General features: G+C 45.0%; 2 protein-coding genes across 2 annotated transcripts in view; both read left to right on the top strand.

Moving 5' to 3' along the window:
* LOC144680024 (uncharacterized) overlaps positions 1 to 22,818 on the top strand; it is a 147,638-nt gene that overhangs the window by 104,827 nt on the left and 19,993 nt on the right. The gene's annotated exons all lie outside the window — the stretch shown is intronic.
* pop1 (POP1 homolog, ribonuclease P/MRP subunit) overlaps positions 1 to 22,818 on the top strand; it is a 77,014-nt gene that overhangs the window by 34,880 nt on the left and 19,316 nt on the right. The window contains exons 10-12 of the mRNA XM_078541107.1: positions 5,730 to 5,844; positions 9,931 to 10,050; positions 18,236 to 18,351. Of these exons, the coding sequence (XP_078397233.1) occupies positions 5,730 to 5,844; positions 9,931 to 10,050; positions 18,236 to 18,351 (351 nt within the window). The remainder of the gene's footprint in view (positions 1 to 5,729; positions 5,845 to 9,930; positions 10,051 to 18,235; positions 18,352 to 22,818) is intronic.

Raw genomic sequence — 22,818 nt, 5'->3', positions numbered from 1 at the left:
AACCTTATGATACAATGGTCACTGTCCCCTAGAAGCTCTCCCACTGACAATTGTTCCACTTGGGCCAACTCAATCCCCAGAACCAGTGCCTGCCCTCTATTTGTACAGGAAACATACTGCTCTGCGCAGAAAACTATCTTGAAGACATTCCAGGAACTCTCGCCTCTCTTGTCCTTTTGCATTATTCCTATCCCAGTCTATATTTGGATGATTGAAGTCTCCCATTATAATTAGCCTATCATTCTTGCACCTCTCTGTAATTTCTTTGCAAACTTGTTTTTCAGCATCCCTTCCACAAGTTGTTTTTCTTATTCATTCACGGGATGTGGGTTTCGCTGGCTGGGTCAGCATTTATTGCCCATCCCTAGTTACCCTTGAGAAGTTGGTGGTGAGTTGCCTTCTTGAACCACTGCAATCCATGTGGTGTGGGTACACCCACAGTGCTGTTAGGGAGGGAGTTCCAGGATTTTGACCCAGCAGCAGTGAAGGAACGGCAGTATATTTCCAAGTCAGGATGATGAGTGACTTGGAGGGGAACTTCCAAGTGGTGGAGTTCCCATCTATCTGCTGCCCTTGTCCTTCTAGTTGGTAGTGGCCGTGGGTTTGGAAGGTGCTATCTGAGGAGCCTTGGTGAATTCCTACAGTGTATCTTGTAGATGGTACACACTGCTGCTACTGTGCGTCGGTGGTGGTGGGAGTGAATGTTTGTGGATGTGGTGCCAATCAAGTGGGCTGCTTTGCCCTGAGCGGTGTCAAGCTTCTTGAGTGTGGTGGGAGCTGCACTCTTCCAGGCAAGTGGAGAGTATTCCATTGCATTCCTGACTTGTGATTTGTAGATGATGGATAAGTTTAGGGGTCAGGAGGTGATTTACCGTTGCAGGATTCCGAGCCTCTGACCTCTTGTAGCCACAGTATTTATATGGCTAGTCCAGTTCAGTTTCCGGTCAATGGTCACCCCCAGGATGTTGATATTGGAGGATTCAATGATGGTAATACCTTTGAACATCAAGGGGTGATGGTTGGATTCTCTATTGTTGGAGATGGTCATTGCCTGGCACTTGTGTGGTATGAATGTTACTTGCCACTTGTCAGCCCAAGCCTGGATATTGTCTTGCTGCATTTGGACATGGACTGCTTGAGTATCTGAAGAGTCGTGATTAGTGCTGAACATTGTGCAATCATTGGCGAACATTCCCACTTCTGACCTTATGATGGAAGGAGGGTCATTGATGAAGCAGCTGTAGATGGTTGGGTGAGAACACTATCCTGAGGAATTCCTGCAATGATGTCCTAGAGCTGAGATGACTGACCTCTAACAACCACAATCGTCTTCCTTTGTGCTAGGTATGACTCCAACCAGTGGAGAGTTTTCACCCTGATTCTCATTGACTCCAGTTTTGCTAGGGCTCCTTGATGCCACATTCAATCAAATGTGGCCACCCCTTGGGAGTTCAGCTCTTTTGTCCATGTTTAAACTGAGGCTGTAATGAGGTCAGGAGCTCAGTGGCCCTGGCAGAACCCAAACTGGGCGTCAGTGAGCAGGTTATTGCTAAGCAAGTGTCATTTGATAGCGCTGTTGATGATCCCTTCCATTACTTTATTGGCGATCGAGAGTAGACTAATGGGGCGGTAATTAGTCGGGTTGGATTTGTCCTGCTTTTTGTGTACAGGACATACTTGGGCAATTTTCCACATAGTTGGGTAGATGCCAGTGTTGTAGCTGTACTGGAACAGCTTGGCCTAAGGGTGTGGTAAGTTCTGGAGCACAAGTCTTCAGTACTATTGCTGGAATATTGTCAGGGCCCATAGCCTTTGCACTATCCAGTGCCTTCAGCCATTTCTTGATATCACATGGAGTGAATTGAATTGGCTGAAGAATGGCATCTCTGATGCTGGAGACCTTCGGAGGAGGCCGAGATGGATCATACACTCGGAATTTCTGGCTGAGGAGGGTAGCAAATGCTTCAGCCTTGTCATTTGCCCTGATGTGCTAGGCTCCCCCATCATCGAGAATGGGGATATTTGTGGAGCCGCCGCCTTCAGTGAGTTGTTTAATTGTCCACCACCATTCACAACTGGATTTGGCAGGATTGCAGAGCTTCAAACTGATCTGTTGGTTGTGGGATCGCTTAGCTCTGTCCATTACTTACTACTTATGCTGTTTGGCATGCATTAGTCCTGTGTTATAGCTTCACCAGGTTGACACCTCATTTTTAGGTATGCCTGGTGATGCTCCTGACATGCCCTCCTGCACTCTTCATTGAACCAGGGTTGATCCCCTGGCTTGATGGTAATGGTAGAGTGGGGGATATGCCGGGCCATGAGGTTACAGATTGTGGTTGAGTACAATTCTGCTGCTGTTGATGGCCCACAGCACCTCATGGATGCCCAGCCTTGAGTTGCTATATCTGTTCGAAATCTATCCCATTTAGCACGGTGGTAGCGCAACACAACACGATAGAGGATATCCTCAATGTGAAGACAGGACTTCGTCTCCACAATGGTACGGTGGTGACTCTTACTGATACTGTCCCGGACAGATGCACTTGCGGCAGGTGTGTTGGTGCGGATGAGGTCAGATATGTTTTTCCCTCTTGTTGGTTCCCTCACCACCTGCCACATACCCAGTCTAGCAGCTATGTCATTTTATACTCGGCCAGCTCGGTCAGTAGTGGTGATACCGAGCCACTCTTGATGATGGACATTGAAGTCCCCCACCCAGTGTACATCCTGTGCCCTTGCCACCCTCAGTGCTTCCTCAAAGTGGTGCTCAACATGGAGGCGCACTAATTCATCAGCTGAGGGAGGGCGGGTGGTACGTGGCAATCAGCAGGAGGTTTCCTTGCCCATGTTTGACCTGATGCCATGAGACTTCATGGGGCCCGGAGTCAATGTTGAGGACTTCCAGGGCAACTCCCTCCCGACTGTATACTACTGTGCCGCCACCTCTGCTGGGTCTGTCCTGCCAGTGGGACAGGACATACCCAGGGATGGTAATGGTTATGTCTGGGACATTCTGTAAGATATGATTCCGTGAGTATGACTATGTCAGGCTGTTGTATGACTGGCCTGTGAGACAGTTCTCCCAATTTTGGCACTAGTCCCCCAGTAAGGAGGACTTTGCAGGGTCAACAGGGCTGAGTTTGCCATTGCTGTTTCCGGTGCCTAGGTCGATGCCGGGTGGCCTGTCTGGTTTTGTTCCTTTTTTGTGACTTTGTAGTGGTTTGATATAACTGAGTGGCTTGCTAGGCCATTTTAGAGAGCGTTTAAGAGTCAACCATATTGCTGTGGGTCTGGAGTCACATATAGGTCAGACCAGATGAGGATGGCAGATTTCCTTCCCTAAAGGACATTAGTGAACCGGATAGGTTTATACAACAATCGACAATGGTTTCATTATTCGACTTCTAATTCAAGATTTTTATTGAATTCAGATTCCACCATCTGCCATGGTGGGATTCAAACCCAGGTCCCCAGAGAATTATCTTGGGGCCCCTGGATTACTAGTCCAGCGACAATACCACGACACCATCGCCTCCCCCCTGATGGTCTATGTACTATGTACCAATCATTGTTACTGCAGCTTTTTCATTCCTTTCCTCTAGCCAGAGAGATTCTGTCCTTAACCCCTCTGGAGCATCCTTTCTCTCCAGTACTGTATTGCCATCTTTAATCAATACTGCCACTCCCCCCACTTTTATTCCTTTCCTGTTTCTCCTAAACACCTTGTACCTAGGAATATTTAATGCCCAGTCCTGGCCTTTGAGCCAGGTCTGTGTTACAACAATAATATCATAATTCCATTTGTCAACCTGTGCCTGTAGTTCACCAATCTTAGTAGCACATTCCATGCATTCAAATACATGCTCATTAACCATGATTTGGGCTTGACTTTCCCCCTTATTCCGACCTCGTCTACTGACTTACTGTTGTCTACTCTAATACTATCAAACACTCCCAAGTATTCTATTTGCCTTGTTACTACTCTGAGATAATCTCCTTATCAGTTAGTACTTCTCTGCTTCCCACTGCCAGTTTTTCTCCTCTCCACTCTGAGTTTCCCCTCAGGTTCCCATCCCCCTGCCAATCTAGTTTAAACTCTCCCAACAGCACTAGCAAGCCTCTCCGCAAGGACTTTATTCCCAGTCTTAAGGTGTAACCTGTCTTTGTACAGGTTCCACCTGTCCCAATGCCTCTGAAATCTATAGCCCTCCCTCCTACTCCATTTTTGAAGCCACCTGTTAACTGCTCAATCTTCCTATTCTTATGCTCACTAGTGCGTGGTACTGGGAGTAATCCTGAGATTACTGTTCTTGAGGTCCTGCTTTTTAATTCCCTTCCTAACTCCCTAAAATCTGCTTTCAGGATCTCGTCCCTTTTCCTATCTATGTTATCGGTCCCAATGTCAGTCCCACGACCTCAAGGTGTTCACCCTCACCCAGAAGAATGTCTGCAGCCACTCTGACGTCCTTGACCCTGGCACCAGGGAGGCCACATACCATCCTGGAGTGATGTCTACGGCTGCAGAAATGCCTGTCTGCTCCCCAAGCTATGGAATCCCCTATCATAATAACTCTTCCACTCTTTCTCCTCCCCTCCTGTGCAGCTGCACCACCTATGGTGTCACTCCTTGGTTCTTGCTACAGTCCTCAGGAACCATCTCACTCACCAGTATCCAAAGTGGAAAAGCAGTTAGGGAGTGAGATAGCCTTTGGATTCCTGCACTATCTGCCTGTTTCTCTGAGATACTCTGGCGATCATCTATTCCCTCTCTCCCTGTGTACTTGGCTGCGGTGTGACCACTTCTTTAAATGTGCTATCCACATTTAGGCTCGTGGATGCACCACAGTGACTCCAGCCTCTGCTCAAGTTCCACAACTCTGAGCTCAGGTTTCTGCAGTTGGTGACACTTCCTGCAGATGTAGTCATAGCTGTGCCTGCACAGCTCCCCACATCCCACGGGATACACATTCTGCATGGGTGAGCTGTGCTGACATACCTTAAACCTTATAAAGGGGTTTGCTACAGTATGTTGTAAGAGAATAACTCACCTGTCATTCACCAATCGGCTCTGTGCTGAGTCCGGAAAGGCCTATACTTAACAACCAATCAGCTTACGGGACTCCTGTGACATCACTATTAGATTTTTATCTCTGAATCCCTGGTTCTCTCTCTCTCCGCTGCTTTAAGCTCTCTGACCTCTCCAGTTAATTACTAGTTGCTGATTAACCTACTTCTGCAGCACCAAAGTGAAAATCAAACGCTGGAAGCTGAAAAGAGTAGAAGAATGGAGCACCACCCCGCCCCTCTTCACCAAACTCCTAGCTCAGCAAGCTCTGCTTCTTGCAATAAACCTTACCTGAAGCATCCCTTTCCCCCTATGCACTGAATTACCAAGTGTTCACTCTGTCTCCATCTCACTCAGGTGTAACCTCCTTTACTAACCATGCCCCTTACTGAAATGGGAATTGTTACAGCACAAACTCGATAGGCTAAATAGCCTCCTCTGCCGTACATAAATAAATGCCACGATGTATGTTGGTCTGCCACCGGAAAGTGGGCTGGAGATTTGTCAATGCAAATGTTGCCGAATTTCGCCCCATTCTGGGGAAATGTCGTCACTCCATGAAATTCCATTTAAGTAGGAATTCTGATGGGTTTACTATACACATGCTGCTTTTTGTTTCTCTTCTTCTGACGTGCCCTCTTTATTTTAAAACTGGCTTTAGAATTCTGAAGGGAGCGAAGAAGCGGGATTGCACTGCTGGTGGTCAGAGTATTGCAAGAGACCTGAAAACGTGACCCTTCATAATCGTCAGGAAGGCGTCCTTCTATTACTCCCTGGTGGGTTATATGAAGCTCAGTAACAAGTGATTGTTACTGGTTTGGAAACAAACATAAGTGTGAATTGATAATTGGTGTTTGTGGGTTTGAATTGTGACTGAGTTATGCACCTTCAGGGTAACTTGACACCAAATTAGAGTATCTGATTCTCAACTTTGTGCATGTGTAATATTATTAGGCCTAGAGTTTAGAAAAATAAAGGCATCATCAAATCACTGCACAAAATAAGCTTACATATTGTAGCAGTTATGCCTTTATATGAAACTGCAGCCTGATGGGACTAGTTTTGATCAATGCAGTGTGAAGATGAATAGTTTTAAGATGTGTTTTTATGATTTAAATGTAAGATTCTGTAAGTAGCCTTTTTAAAAGAAAAATACCCCCCTCGATTCTTTCTCTATTCCCATTTCCTTCTGAAATAGGATTTCAGTAACGCTTTTTATTCTTCCATGGGATGCGGGCATCTCTGGGCCAGCATTTGTTGCCCATTCCTAGTTGCCCTTGAAGGTGGTGGTGAGCCGACTCCATGAACTGCTGCAGTCCGTGTGCTGTATGTACATCCATAGTGCTGTTAGGGAGAGAGTTCCAGGATTTTGATCCAGTGACAGTAAAAGAATGACCATATAGTTCCAAGTCAGCATGTTGAATGGCTTGGAGGGCATCTCGCAGGTGATATTCCCACGTGTCTGCTGCCCTTGTCCTTCTAGACGGTAGGGGTTGTGGATTTGAAAGGTGCTATCGAAGGAACCTTGGTGAGTTGCTGCATTGCATGCTGTGTAAGGCACGCACTGCTGCCACTGTGCGTCGGTGGTGGAGGGAGTGAATATTCAAGGTGGCCGATGGGGTGCCGATCAAGCAGGCTGCTTTGTCCTGGAGCACTGTAGGAGCTACGCCCATCCAGGCAAGTGGAGAGTATTCCATCACCACCTGACTTGTGCTTTGTAGATGGTGGATTGGACTTGGGGAGAAGGAAGGTGTTAATTGCTGCAGTTTCCACCCTCTGATCTGCCTTTGTAGCCTCAGTATTTATATGGCTGGTCCAGTTCAGTTTTTGGTTAATGGTAGCTCTCCACCCCCCCCCCCCCCCAATTTTAGTGATGGTAATGCTATTGAAGTCAAGAGGAGGTGATTAGATACTCTCTTGTTGGAAATGGTTATTGCCCATTTTGTGGCATGAATGTTACTTGCCACTTATCAGCCCAAGCATGGATGTTGCTTGTGAACATGGACTGCTTCAGTGTCTGAGGAGTTGCGAATGGTTCTGAACATTGTGCAATCATCAGCGAACATCCCCACTTCTGACCTTATGATGGAAGGAAGGTCATAGATGAAGTAGCTGAAAATGGTTGGACCTAGGACACTAGCCTGAGGAACTCCCGCAGTGATGTCCTGGAAGTGATATGATTGACCTCCAACAACCACAACCAGTGGAGAGTTTTCCCCCCGACTCCCATTGACTCCAGTTTTATAGGGCTCCTTGATGCCACACTCGGTCAAATGCTGCCTTGATGTCAGGGCAGTCACACTCACCTCATCTCAGGAGTTCAGCTCTTTTGTTCATGTTTGAACCAAGGATGTAATGAGGTCAGAAGCTGAGTGACCTTGGTGGAACCCAAACTGTGCACCAGTGAACTGGTTATTGCTAAGCAAATACCGCTTGATAGCACTGTTGATGACCCCTTCCATCACTTTGCTGATCGCAAGTAGACTGATGGGGTGGTAATTAGCCAGGTTGGAATTGTCCTGTTTATTGTGTACAGGACATACCTGGTCAATTTTCCACATTGCCAGGTAGATGCCAGTGTTGTGTCTGTACTGGAACAGCTTGGCTAGGAGCACAGCAAGCTCTGGAGCACATACCTTCGGTACTATGGCCGGAATTGTGAGGGCCCATAGCCTTTGCAGTATCCAGTGCCTTCAGCCATTTCTTGATGTCACATGGAGTGAATCGAATTGACTGAAGACTGGCATCTGTGATGCTGGGGACCTCTGGAGAAGGCCGAGATGGATCATCCACTCGGCACTTCTGCCTGAAGATTGTAGCAAATGCTTCAGCCTTACCCTCTGCACTGATGTGCTGGGCTCCATCATTGAGGATGGGGATATTGGTGGAGCCGCCAATCTCCAGGGAGTTGTTCAATTGTCCACCACCATTCACAACTGGATGTGACAGGACTGCAGAGCTTAGATCTGATCTGTTGGTTGTGGAATCGCTTAGCTCTGTCTATCACTTGCTGTTTGGCGCACAAATAGTCCTGTGTTCCCTGTGTTATCGCTTCACCAGGTTGACACCTCATTTTTAGATATGCCTGGAGCTGCTTCTGACATGCCCTGCTGCACTCTTCATTGGACCAGGATTGAACCCTTGCTTGCTTGGTGGTAATGGTAGAATATGCCGGGCCATGATGTTACAGATTGTGGTTGATTACAATTCTGCTGCTGCTAATGACCCACAGCGCCTCATGGTTGCTCAGTTTTGAGTTGCTAGATTTCTTTGAAATCTATCTCATTTAGAAAGGTGGTAGTGCCACACAACACAATGGAGGATATCCTCAATGTAAAGATGGGACTTCGTGTCCACAAGGACTGTGCATTGGTCACTCCTACCAATACTGTCATGGACAGATGCATCTGCAACAGGCAGGTTGGTGAAGATGAGGTCAAGTATGTTTTTCCCTCCTGGTTCCCTCACCATCTGCTGCAGACCCAGTCTAGCAGCTATGTCCTTTAGGACTTGGCCAGCTCGGTCTTTAGTGGTTCTATTGAGTCACGCTTGTTGATGGGCATTGAAGTCCCCCACCCAGAGTACGCTCTAGTAACCTTGCCACCCTCGGTGCTGGAGGAGTACTGATTCATTAGCTGAGTGCGGGGTGGGGGGGCGCAGTACATTGTAATCAGCAGGAGGTTTTCTTGCCCATGTTTGATCTGATGCCATGAGACTTCATGGGGTCTGGAATTGATGTTGAGGACTCCCAGAGCAACTCCCTCCCTCATGCCACTGGGCCGTCACCTCTGCTGGGTCTGTCCTGCTGGTGGGACAGGATGTCCCCAGGAACGTTGATGGTGGTGTCTGGGACATGATCTGTAATGTATGATTCTGTGAGAGTGACTATGTAAGCCTATTGCTTGACTAGTCTGTGAGACAGCTCTCCAAATTTTGGCACAAGGAGGACTTTGCAGGGTCGACAGGCCTGGGTTTGCCGTTGTCGTTTCCAGCGCCTAGGTTGAATCCAGGCGGTCTGTCCAGTTCATTCCTTTTTATTGACTTTTTAGCATTTGGACACAACTGAGTGGCTTGCTAGACCATTTCAGAAGGCATTTAAGAGTCAACCATATTGCTGTGCACTGGGAGTCACGTACATCAGACCAGGTGAGGATGGCAGGTCCCCTAAAGGGCATTTGTGAACCAGATGGGTTTTTACAACAATTGACAATGGGCATCATTATACTTTTAATTCCAGATGTTCATTAAATTCAAATTCCCCCATTTGCCATGGGATTCGAACCCAGGCCCCCAGAGCATTACCCTGGGCCTCTGGATTACCAGTCCAGCGACAATACCACTACACCACCCCAAGGGTTGTTCCCTTGGTTTGATGATGATGGTAGAGTGAGGTGATATGCCAGGCCATAAGGTTACAGATTGTGGTTGAATACATTGCTGCTGCTGATGCCATGTCATGGATGCCCAGTTTTGAACTGCTGGTTCTGTTCTGACTGGCCTTGCTCAATTGGGCATAATTCATATGTCCTGTTTGGTGAGTTTTGGTAGAGGGCTGACAGCCAGACCCAAAATTCCAACCCTTGACAGTTCCAGCTTTGGTCACTAGTTCAGTTATTCTAGCACACCCTGTCAAACTCGAGACATTCTCGATTTATATGAATCAGCTACTCATTAGATAAACTTTCTGACTTTTCCAGAAACTGGCCTTTTTTGAAAGTGAGTCTTATAAGGTTTTGCTAGTGAAAGAACAGCATAATCAGTTTACACCCTTATGGTATTGTATTAGTTGAAAGGTTTCATAGGAGACTTGTATTTATTAACTGTAATCATACTTTCACAATTTTGTGTTTTATTCTTTTAAGGCATTACTTCACCAGCTGAAATTTCAGCAGGCACTATACTTGGACTTACTGTGGGAGATCCTCGTCTAAATATGCCTAAAAACAGAACCACAGCTATGCAGGACCCATCACAGTCTAAAGGTAGTATCCCTCAGCGACAGTCTTGAGTATAACTTGAGAGATCCTGAATTGTTTTCTGTTATAGACGTACGGTTAGAATTTGGAACTCTATGCCACTGGGTCTCGTTGATGCGTTTAAAGACAAGCTAGATAAACCCAAAGGAGAAAGGGATTGAAAGTTATGTTGACAGGGTGAGATGAAAGGGATTGAAGGTTATGTTGACAGGGTGAGATGAAAGGGATTGAAGGTTATGTTGACAGGGTGGAAGGAGGTTGGTATGGACTATAAATGTCAGTGCAGACCAGGTGGCCTCGAGCCTGTTTGTGCTGGACATTCTTCGTAATCGTGCTTGGTTTAATTATCTTCTGGAACAGGGATCTTGCATAAGGCAAATCCTAAATGTGTTTAAGGCCCTTTTTGTGTATGCGTTTTCTTTCATATTAGATGTAAATTGAAAAGCAAATCTTCTATACGTAGTTTTTCTTCACTCGGTTGAAACAGGGTGGTGAATGGAAGGGTTCAGGAATGGCATGTTTGACATTCAAAACAGACCTGTGCTTTTAACAGCTTCTTAAACCCAAATCTTTCCCCGAACACCCCCACGCCACCAAACCAAATAAAATGTGATGGTTTAGTTTGGAAAATCAATTTTGTTGTTACCAAATCATGGCTGCCAGTAGTGACACCATTAATCCAGATGATTGGTTAATTCTCTTTGACCATCATCAGGTCAATGACCCTTCATCAGAGAAATTACCAATCCTACCCTCATAACCATGAAATGTGGAACAATCGTTCGACACATCATTGCATTCATTTGCAGCTCTTTTATTTATTATTCATTCATGGGAATGGGGACTTCGCTGGCTTGGCTGGCATTTATTGCCCAACCCTAATTGCCCTTGAGAAGATGGTGGTGAGCTGCCACTTTGAACCGCTACAGTCCATGTGGTGTAGGTTCCAGGCATTTAAGAGTCAACCACATTGCTGAAAGCCTGGAGTCATGTGTCGGCCAGACCAGGTAAGGACAGCAGATTCCTTTCCCTAAAAGATATTAGTGTTTTATTCATTTTCTTTGTATTAAAACTGAGGCGTGACCTTTGTAGACTCTAGAGGGGCACTGGGTGGAGACCGGACACAAGATTGTAAATTGGAGGCTTTTGAAGAAATACAGAGGAGGGCTTTGGGTACCCAGACAGGCTCAATGTGCCTGTACTTTAGTGAAGACTTGGGAGTGATTTGAGATTTCTAAAGTAATGGAGGGGTTGGATGGCATTCATGTAAACCAATTATTTCAACTGAGTAGATTAGAGAGGTTGAGGGGATCGGGCTTAGAAGTTGTGCAAATGCAGAACTAAAGTTTGCGGTTAGGTGGGTCCTCTTTTCACAGAATAGTCGACCTGTAGCACAGTTGCCACCCGGGCATTGAACACTGATTCGCTGTATTCCTTCAAGCGAGACCTTGTTTCTGGCTGGGTGGAGATCAGCTTATACAACAGGTGGGTATCCTGTTTTGTAAATCGGGTCAGTTTGTTTGCCTGAGGGTGCCGAAGAGCAATTTTGTTGTTTCTTTTCCCCCAGCAATTGGCCCCAGTGCTTTAATGTTCCTTTGTGTCTCGCTCCCCCAGGCGATTACGTGCCTCTGGGTGGGGATGGAAAGGGTGTGTATTGTGATACTTTATGCATCACAACTGTGTAGGAGAGGCTGGATGGAACACTAGGTCTTTCCCTGTCTGTCAGTTTCGCATGTTTTATATGTAAATAGCATGCTTTTAGTTTAGTATCATGGAGATGGATCCCTGTTTATCCCTTCCCTGATTTTATAATTTAGAGTTTTAGATTATTACTGCAGTATTTGATTTCAATAACCGCAAATATTTAGGCACATTTTGCTGGTCTTGTGCTCAGTGAGAGCCTCTGTTCTTTCATGCAGATGTTCCAGGTTTGAATCCTGGCAAGGCCAACTAAGTGCTGTTTGCGACAAGAGTTTGCGTAGATTGATATGTTGCATAGATCTAAACTGACAGTAAGAATATCCATATGACTTGAGAACATGTTACAGTGTTTGTCTTGGCTCATTGCTTGTAGCATATGTTCTGTTTAACAATTAGGAGCCTATTGATTTTTTTGGCATGAATCCTTTGTTGCATTAACCAGTTATCACATTGTTAACAATGTGATAACTTTATGAACTTCTTTTTAATCATAATGGTGTTCGCTTTTATCAACTCAGGTTTTGCATCTTTTTTTTTCCAGTTTGACTCGTCAAATACTCCCGAACCCACCTATTTCCAAAGATTAAGCTGTGTTATCTATAGGCATTTAATTTAAGTACCCCAAAGTAAGTTTTGGCTCTACTTTTGCAACTGAATGGCTTCACCAAAACATAATACAAGTTTTTGGAACATTCTGTTCCAAAAGAAGCAGCTTTTCTGGCCAATGCAAAAGCTGAAGATTTACTGAAGGGTTTTCTCTCCACCCACCACCCCCCCCACCCCCCACACCACCACCACCCCCCACACCACCACCACCCATCCTATCATGCAAAACAAAATGCAAACTGGTTGTGGAAACTTCTGAATGGGATGTGCGTGTGAGCCACAAGCCTTAATCGCTGCATGGGGATTAGAGTGACCAATGAATTACTTTGAACTTGGGCAGTTTCAATAGATTTCTAGTATGTATAGGCTTATGCATTTCGATGGAAATTTAACCGATGTATGAGAAAGTGCTGCCATTAACATTCAAGATTGACCCTTAAGCTGCTTTGATCTGGCCCACAAAGACCCTACTGGTTCTACAGGTACAGTGTCTCAAATCTGATTGTCTGAAAACCAGACATTTTTAAGAAGGTGCCATGCATCAATTTTAATTGAGTAAAATTAAAAAAAAACTTACCTGGACAATTTGGCTAGGTGCTGCATTGGTGCTGTGTGACGCTGGACCAGTTATCCCCTTTGCCGCTTGCACGCTGGTGTTTTCCCGTGCTCCGAGACCTGGCTTGGTCTCCAGTATAATTGTCATCCTGATGTTTAAATTCCTTCCTGGCAAGCCATTCCCTCTCTGTTTAACCACCTACAGCCTTCACTGGATGGACTGCAGTTGTTCCAGAGGGCGGTTCATCACCACCACCTTGAGGGATGGACAGGAAATGCTGGCCCAAACCCCGAACCGCCTGACCTGAATCTGGCACGGCCTCGGTCCCAAGATAGCCAGTTCTGAGATACTATATCTGTATTCTTCTTTGTGCTGGTGTGCGAAGCCAACTTCAGCATCTTGGAAAGCAACTGTTGCAGATCCTCTTAGGAGCAGCAATTTTAAAGAGAGCTGAAGAATTCTTTGCTGCTCCCCATACCCCTTTTGTGACCCCAGCCAGATCTCAAAGTACTGTACAGCCACTGAAGTACCTTTTACAACTGACTTGTTCACTTACCCATACTTTGTACACTGCATTGGCCATTGTGTGAGCAATTTTCGCTTATCCACATTTTCTTTCCCCTCTCTCCTCTTTCCCCGAGGAGCACCACGGAGCAGAGAGACCTTGACGTGTTAGCGGGGAGATGGTGTTGAAGCCTTTGGAAGACGATTCCTTCCATTAATCCTGGCCATGGACATTTAATTATCTTTTTAGGCACCTTTCTGGCATGGGTGAGAAGCGGTGCCTGGAATGGTTGCAGCTGAAGTGCAAGCTGAACGGAGAGATTAATCTAAAAATGTCCGAACCTGTCAGTCCAGAGCTGCAGTAACAGCTCTGTTCAATTTTGAAATGTTCACCGATTTTTATCTGCCAGTTTTGAGGTGACTCATTTTATCCTGAGGATTGTCTCTTTTTAAAATGTGCAATATGTCTTGTAATGTACAAAAGCTCCCCCTGTCTGCCATATGTAGGTACTGTACCACAATTTGCTGTACAGTAACTGCACAAACCAATGCTGCCCTCGCATTGCTGGAACCTATCTTATTGACCCCCATTGAAAAGCAAGTTCATCGTTCACGATTTCTCCATTTGCGAGGTTTCACAGCAACATAACCCCTGTGGGCGGCAGGACTTTACTGAGTGAATGGTTCAGAAGGCAGGAGAGATAGAAGAATGGCTCAGAAGAGAAAAGGGAGAGGTGGCAAGATGAAGAGGAGAAATTAAATTCTTTTTAGGTGACTTAATTCCATCTGTACAGGTCGTGTATCTGTTATCCTCGGGGCCAATCAGTTTTCAATATCGCATATAGGACTGGCCCTACTTGCAGTACAGTAGCCTAAGCCTAGAATAGCTATAGTCTAAATAAAATAACTAGAAAAGAAAAGTCGATCACAATAATACAGCGTACCTGTAACAAGTTGCCACCTGTGGTATCATCTGTGATCCTGCTTGTAGGAGACGGTTCAGAGTGTCATTGTACTCTGCTCGGAAGCATTCTTGAACAGTTGTTCTAACTTTATCTACCTCATCAACATTGGTTTTTCATAAACTTGCCTTTTATTATAGATTGACATTATTCCTTGCTCACTTAGATGCACTCAAACATGCATTTATATTAACCCATCACACACCCTAATATCATCTATGGGCACTTTCCCTACCATATTCACTACGTCACCCTTGTCATCACCGTTTTTATCAAGTTGATCTTGATGTAGCGCCATTTCTGCAATCTCCCGGTCAGTCAAAATGCACTATGGGAGCATTGTTTTCAATGTTAAACACTTCCTCAATATCCTTGGCCTCCAACATATTTGTACATTCCAATGATATTCCTTTTGCATACTCAAAGAGCCGCTTTACCGGATTTTTTTCCATGTTCAAGCAAAAATCTTTGAAGTCCTTGTCAATATTATCGTCTTCAATAAACGTTGTTGGGGGCCAGAGGTTGTGCCAACAGTTGGTCAAGGCGATTATATCAAAAAGGCACCAGCATTAGCTGATGCGTAGCTGGCATCCTTAACTGCAAGTTCATTTTGAAAGCCTTCCACCCCCAGCCCTCTGTTCAATACACCAAACATAATATTCAAGAAGGAGTCTTTATATTTACATTTCATGGACCAAAGAATGCCCTGGTCCATCACCTGAATTAATGATGTTGCGTTGGCAGGGGGAAAGTAAACAATGAAAACATTGTTCTTCACTAAGAGTTCAGCAGGGGAATGTGCGGAACAATTGTCCACTTGCCTGGATGAGTGCAGCTCCCACAACGCTCAAGAAGCTTGACATGGCCCAGGACAAAGCAACCCACTTGATTGGCACCACATCCACAAAATTTCACTCCTTCCACCACCGACACAGAGCAACAGTGTGTACCATCTACAAGATGCACTGCAGGAATTCACCAAGGCTCCTTCGACAGCACCTTCCAAACCCACGACCACTACCATCTAGAAGGACAAGGGCAGCAGATAGATGGGAATACCACCAACTGGAAGTTCCCCTCCAAAAGTCACTCACCATCCTGACTTGGAAATATATCGCCGTTCCTTCACTGTCACTGAGTCAAAATCCTGGAACTCTTCCTAACAGCACTGTGGGTGTACCTACACCACATGGACTGCAGTGGTTCAAGAAGGCAGCTCACCACCACCTTCTCCAGGGCAACTAAGGATGGGCAATAAATGCTGGCCCAGCCAGCAAAGCCCATAATCCCATGAATGAATAAAAAAAAAAATTACACCCGTTTACATTTGTGTATGCCAGCTGCATTGGTACAACCAAGGACAGTCAACCTATCCTTAGCATCCTTAACACCTGTTGGTGCACTCCTCAGCTGTTGCTAGCGTATTCCTAGAGACGTACTGCTAGAACAGACTAGCTTCGTCAGCATTGTAAAAAAAAGGTTTTAGCCTGAAATTAGCAAAGCAAATTCGTCAGTAGATTTTGCAGTGGCATCATGGTCTTCATATGTTTTGTCACCACAAACTTTCAAAAACTCGATACCATACTTGAATTTCTGCAACCAACCTGTCGTGTATTTACATGCAGCTTCAAGCCTCAGTTCTTTGGTCATGCAGCAAGCCAAGATCTACCACAATGGGCCAGTCAACAGAAACCTTTCAGTCCTGCGCTGACGAATCCACTCCACCGTAACATCATGTTCATTGTTTTTCGACGTATGCAAAGTTTTCCTATTATTCATTAACTTTTGTAAATCACTTCCGACATAAAATTTCAACAATTTGCCTTTCTATTTCTTTAAGCCCTATGTGGTGGGGTATCACCCCACACTTCTCACTCACTTGCCACACAGATGGCCAAGTTTCTGCAACAGCTTTACTTAGGAATTGATAACGAATTATGCTTCCTTTTCCTTTTCTCATTCTTAGCCATGGGGGAATCTTTCTGACGTGTTCACCACAAAAATCGCAAGGTAAACAGTGCAGACAAATAACTAGACTTCCCATGCTAAAGATCGGGTGCGATCAGCAGATCGGGTCAGAGACTTGCCACGCTAAAGTTCAAAAAAAAGGGCGGTTTTTGGATGTGTTCAGTTTTCAGATTTATGGATAAAGGATACTCGACCTTTAATATAATTTTCACCTACGTAGCAACAGTAACATTTCTTCAAGTAACTCGTGATAAATTTGGTTACTTCTGTAAGACAGGTGCTGTATAAATGCAAATTCCTTCTGTCTGCTCGATTTTTCAAATAAAAAGTCATAGTATGGAACCAGAGGAGACAATTTTGAAGTAATTGACAAAACGTCAGGGTGGAGATGAGAATTTCTTTTTTACACGACGATTTATGATCTGGATGCATTGCCTGAAAGAGTTGGTGGAGCAGATTCGGTTGTAAGTTTCAGGGAATTAAAAAAAAAAATGCAGGGTTATGGGGAAGCAGTAGGCGATTGGCAGTAATTGGACAGCTCTTTCAAAGAGCCAGCACAAGCATGATGGGCTGCATGGTGGCCATATCCAAAATTCTACTGTCTATATCCAATCCACATCAAGTTTTGCTCATCAAAGCCTCCAGTTTAAATCCTTTTCTGGCCAAGCCCCTCCCAGTCTGTTTAACCTCCTACAGCCCTCACTCGGTACACTGCAGCTGTTCAAGAAGGCGGCTCTCCCCCACTTTCTCAAGGCCAATTGGGACGGACAACAAATGCTGCCCTTGCCATGGAAGAATGAAAAGAAAATCACCCACTGTTCTCTGTTTCATTAACTCTGCCCCCTTGTATATTTTGCCCCGTCCCCCAAGACCATTGGTGGTCATGACTTCAGCCATCCAGGCACAAAGCTCTGGAATTCCCTCCCTGCGCCTTTCTCTTCCTCATCTTCATCAAGTCATCCTCAAAACCCATCACTTTAACTAAGCTTTTAGTCACCCCCTACTAATACCTTCAATGTCTTTTTCTTGGAATCAGTTTTATCTGATTGCACCTCAGTGTTGTGCTTGGACACTTTTCTACTTGAACAGTGCTATACGATTGCATGTTGCGTTGAAACCGTGTTGCTGTTTTGTGTGTGAGGGGGCTTGCATGTTTTGTGTTCTTAAGTATGGAACTTAGAATATTGTACAGTGATGTGTGACCCATTCATTGGTTTTGCCATGTGTACCAACTCCATCACTCCCAAAGGTTAAACAGCCCTGCTTTAAAGAACCACGTTTCGTAAGTGCCAGTTAAATTCAGCCAAGCCAAAAGTAGGGACATTATCCAACTTTAGGAAAAAAACCAGTACCCTTTTCCTTAAATTTTCCCAAGTATTAACCACACCCATTCTGTTCAACATAGCTTAAACACTTGTTGACATATGACGACTATCTCTCTCTTCAATTTGAGAAGCCTAAGAAAGTTTGAAGAATTCTGAAAATAAAATAGTTTACAGCCGTAACTTCCTTAGTTTTTAAACCGAGGCTAGAAGTTGGCGAGGGCAGCAAGCTCGGTCCTTCAGGTTGAATATCGTGGTGTGGCTGAAATATTCCATAGAATAGTTTTTTTTTGGAAATAAAAATTAAAATTGTCAAAGGGGGTATTGACTAGGATTTGATTTCAGCAGACTGTGCAGTTGCAGCCCTTGAATTCATAGTTGCAGTTATAGCTGTTCACCGAGATTGTATCGTGGTTCCTTTCCACTCTCCGGTCCCACAGCTTTTCTACTCATATCCCGAGAGTTGCATACTTGTAAATGTGTAGCGTAAGTGTCAACCATTTTTGCATTCTCTACAAGCTTATGTGACCGGCACATGTGTGTTCTCTAATTATTTTCCTCTTCCATTGTAGATCTGGAAAAAATCAGGGAGTTGTGTCTGAATGGAGTTGGTGCAGAGTGTGCTCAAAGTCAGATCTGGGACCGAAATGTCCGCAATATTGTTACAGAAACTAAAATCTCTGAACAGGTAATTCGACTGCAATGAAAATGCAGAATAACTGAAGTTGGAAAATATTCTTCGTGTTTACAGTTTGTTTTTTCCAAATATCTTCCCGTGCCTCCCACTCCTTTGTAAGGCTGACTTGCGATGCTGTGCAGTTTCGTTGCAGGTTTGATACCATCTTCTTCATGATAGCTGTGGCTCAGTTGGTAGAATTCTCAACTCTGAATCAGAAGGCCTTCAAGTTTAAGTCCCACTACAGAGACTTGAGCATAAAAATCTAGGCCAACGCTTCAGTGCAGTACTGACTAAGTACTGCAATATGGGGATGTGATATTAAACTGTGAATATTTAAAAATCCCATAGCAGTTTTGAAAAAGAGCAGGCAAATTCTCCAGGGTGTCCTGGGCTGATAATTAGTCCTCAACCAGTATCACTAAAATAGATTAGGTCTTTACCTTATAGCTGTCTGTGGGAGCTTGCTGTGTACAAATTGGTTGACGTGCTTCCAATGTTACAACACTGATTACCCTTGAAAAATATTTCATTGATTGTAAAGTGATGTGGGGCTCTTTTTTTCTTTCAATTCTTTGATGCTCTTCAATGTTCACAAACAATCAGCTGCTCCTTTGTGACTTTATCACAGCTAAGCCTGATCCTGCATTCACCCAGCATCCACATGTGGCTTTTCCATCATATGCTGCTATCGATTGATCAGGAGTGGCAGCCCCCTGCCTTTTCATTTCCAGGGATGTTGAGCTGCAATGTAGCCCTGTCTAATATAATTCAGCATATTCTGGAAATGAAACTTGAACCCTTTCAGACTAGCTCAGCTGCTATCTGAATAAACTTGCTGAACCATGAGGGAAGCTGCATAAAATTCTTAGGCTCCTCAGAAGTTTAATCTTTTTTTAAACCACAAATGTTTTGGAACCCTTAATATTGATTGATACAGATGGGTTTTTATTCGTAATTAATAGGCTGTGCACCAGTTAGACTGTTTACCTCCCTGACTCTTCGAACTACGTTGTTTTGACTCTCTAACTCTAAGACTGTCAAATGCAGAACTATACATTCAGCGGGAGGCAGTGGCTTAGTGATATTGTCGCTCGACTGGTAATCCAGAGACCCAGGATAATGTTCTGGGGATCCGGGTACAAATCCCGCCACGAATTTGAATTCAGTAAAAATCAGGAATTAAAAGTCTAATGATTTTCCATTGTCGATTGTCATAAACAGCAGTTCATTAATGTCCTTTAGGGAAGGAAATCTGCCGTCCTCACCTGGTCTGGCCTACATATGATTCCAATCCACAATAATGTGGTTGACTATAAAATTCCCTCTGGAATGACCTAGCAAGCCACTCAGTTCTATCAAAACAGCTAAAAAGTCAATAAAAAGGAATGAAACCAGTTGGACCACCTGGCATTGACCTAGGCACTGGAAACAGCAACAGCAAACCCAGCCCTGTCGACCCTGCCAATTTGAGGGCATGTCCCAAAATTGGGAGTGTTGGCTCACAGACTAGTCAAGCAACAGCCTTAACATAGTCATACTCATGGAATCATAGCTTACAGATCCTGTCCCAGCCACCACCATCACCATCCCCGGGTAGGTCCTGTCCCACCGGCAGGACAGACCCAGCAGAGGTGGCGGCACAGTGGTATACAGTCAGTGTGGAGTTGCCATGGGAGTCCTCAATATCAGCTCCGGACCCCATGAAGTCTCATGGCATCAGGTTAAACATGGACAAGGAAACCTCTGGCTGATTACCACATACTGCCCACCCCCACCCCCAATGAACACCACTTGGACAAAGCACTGAGGGTGGCAAGAGTGCAGAATGTACTCTGGGTGGAGGACATCAATGTCCATCACCAAACGTGGCTCGGAAGCACCACCACAGTCCAAGCTGGCCGAGTCCTAAAGGACATAGCTACTAGACTGGGTCTGCAGCAGGTGGTGAGGGAACCAATAAGAGGGAAAAACATACTTGACCTTATCCTCACCAATCTGTCTGCCACAGATGCATCTGTCCATGATAGTATCAGTAGGAGTGACCATCACACTGTCCTTTTGTCAGAAGTCCCATCTTCACACTGAGGATACCCTCCACCGTGTTGTGTGGCACCACCACCGTGCTAATGCGATAGATTTCGAACATACATGAGGCGCTGTGGGCCATCAGCAATAGCAGAATTGTACTCGATCACAATCTGTAACCTCATGGCCCGGCACCACCAAGCCAGGGGATCAACCCTAGTCCAATTAAGAGTGCAGGAGAGCATGCCAGGAGCAGCACGAGGCATACCTAAAAATGAGGTGTCAATCTGGTGAAGCTACAATGCAAAACTGCTTACATGCCAAACAGCATAAGCAGCAAGTGATATAATTTAACCTATCTAAAGTCTAGTCTTTCTTTGATTTAACAATTAACTAAAAGTTGCTGTAAGTGTTGGAAAAAGGTAAGTTTTAGTCCAGCCTTAAAACAGGGCTCAAACAGGCTGTTTGCAGCTGCAACTAGCTAATGAGACCTGACTTAATCAGGTTTTCAGAGGCTAGGTTCAGAGAGTATAAAAGTAGGCTATTTTATAGTGCTGACTTTGGCTGCAGTAGAATGCTTCAGTTGGAGTTTTGTGACTGAGCAAGGAGGTGAGAAGGGGAGGAGGTGCTCCTTCCCTTTTCTACCTTTGGTCAGAAAGAAGAGCAGCGGCCTTAGTAAGTAGAAACTGGTGAGTAAATTGGAAAAGTGTAATATTTTTAAACCTCCTATACTTGGATTTAACTGCAAAGCACCAGGAAAAAGGGAAATTTAAGGGCCAATATAATAAAGTAATATAAATAATCCAAAGAAGATTAAAGTTAACATAGGGGAAGTAGAGGTAAGACATGGCAGGACAGTCAAGTGGAATGCGTGTCCTGTAAAATGTGCGAAGTCATGTATGCTACCGGTGTCCTGGCTGACGACATGTGCAGGAAATGCTGTCAGCTCCAGAAACCTGAGCTCCGGGCTTCAGAGCTCGAGCAACGGCTGGAGTCACTGTGGCACGTTCGCGAGGCTCCGAGCTACGTGGAGAGCACATTCAGAGAGCTCTGAGCCTGGAAACAGAGAGGGAATGGGTGACCACCAGGCAGTCCAAGAGAAGGAAGCAGGTAGTGCAGGAGCCCCCTGGGGTCCCGCTCACAAATCGGTTTTCTGTTTTGGAAGCTGGCGAGGCTGCTGGTTCCTCAGAGGAGTGCAGTCATAGCCAAGTTTGTGGCACCCTGAGCGGCTCGACTGTACAGGAGGGGAGAAAGAAGAAAGGAAGAGCTATAGTGATAAGTGATTCATTGGCTAGGAGAACAGAAAGGTGTTTCTGTGGCCGTAGATATGACTCCAGGATGGTACTTTGCCTCCCTGGTGCCATCAAGGATGTCACAGAGCAGCTGCAGGACATTCTTCTGGGGGAGGGTAATCAGCCAGAGGTTGTGGTCCACATTGGTGACAAAGGGGGATGTGGTCCTGCAATCAGAATTTAGGGAGCTAGGTAGAAAATTAGCAAGCAGGACCTCTAATGTCGTAATCTCCGGATTGTTCCCAGTGCCACGTGCCAGTGAGTACAGAAATAGGAGGATAAAGCAGCTGAATGTTTGGCTGGAAAGATGGTGTAGGAGGGAGGGCTTTAGATTCGTAAGAAATAAGAACAGGAGTAGACCATTCGGCCCCTCAAACCTGCTCTTCCATTCAATAAGATCATGACTGATGAGCTTGCGTTTTAATTTCCACATTCCCATCTAACTCCAATAACCTTCTATCTACCTCTGCCTTAAATATATTCAATGACCTCGCCTCCACCACCTTCTGAGGCAGAGAATTCCAAAGTCGCACAACCCTCAGAGAGAAACAATTTCTCCTCACCTCTGTCTTAAAAGGGCGACTCCTAATTTTAAAACAGTGCCCCATAGTTCTGGACTCACCTACAAGAGGATACATCCTTTCGATGTCCACCTTATCAAGGCCGTTCAGGATCTTGTATACTTCAATCAAATCACCCCTCACTCTTCTAAACTCCAGTGGAAACAAGCCCAGTCTGTCCAACCTTTCCGCATAAGACAGCCCACTCATTCCAGGTATCAATCTAGTAAACCTCCTTTGAACTGCCTCCAATGCATTTACATCCTTCCTCAAATAAAGAGACCAAAACTGCGCACAGTATTCGAGGTGCGGTCTCAACAGTGCCCTGTATAACTGAAGCATAACATCCTTACTTTTATGTTCAATCCCTCTCGTAATTAAGGATAGCATTCCATTAGCGTTCTTAATTACTTGCTGTACCTGCATACTAACTTTTTGTGACTCATGTACTAGAACACCTAGATCCCTCTGCACCTCAGAATTATGCAGCCGTTCTCCTTTTAAGTAATACTCTGCTTTTTTGTTCTTCCTGCCAAAGTGAGCAACTTCACACTTTCCCATATTAAACTCTTTGCCAGATCTTTCCCCACTCACTCAAC

This window comes from Cetorhinus maximus, chromosome 4 (assembly GCF_964194155.1).
Source record: "Cetorhinus maximus chromosome 4, sCetMax3.hap1.1, whole genome shotgun sequence".
Classification (NCBI taxonomy): Eukaryota; Metazoa; Chordata; class Chondrichthyes; order Lamniformes; family Cetorhinidae; genus Cetorhinus; species Cetorhinus maximus.
Note: the sequence above shows the minus strand (reverse complement) of the source record. Positions and strands in the feature narration are given on the sequence as shown.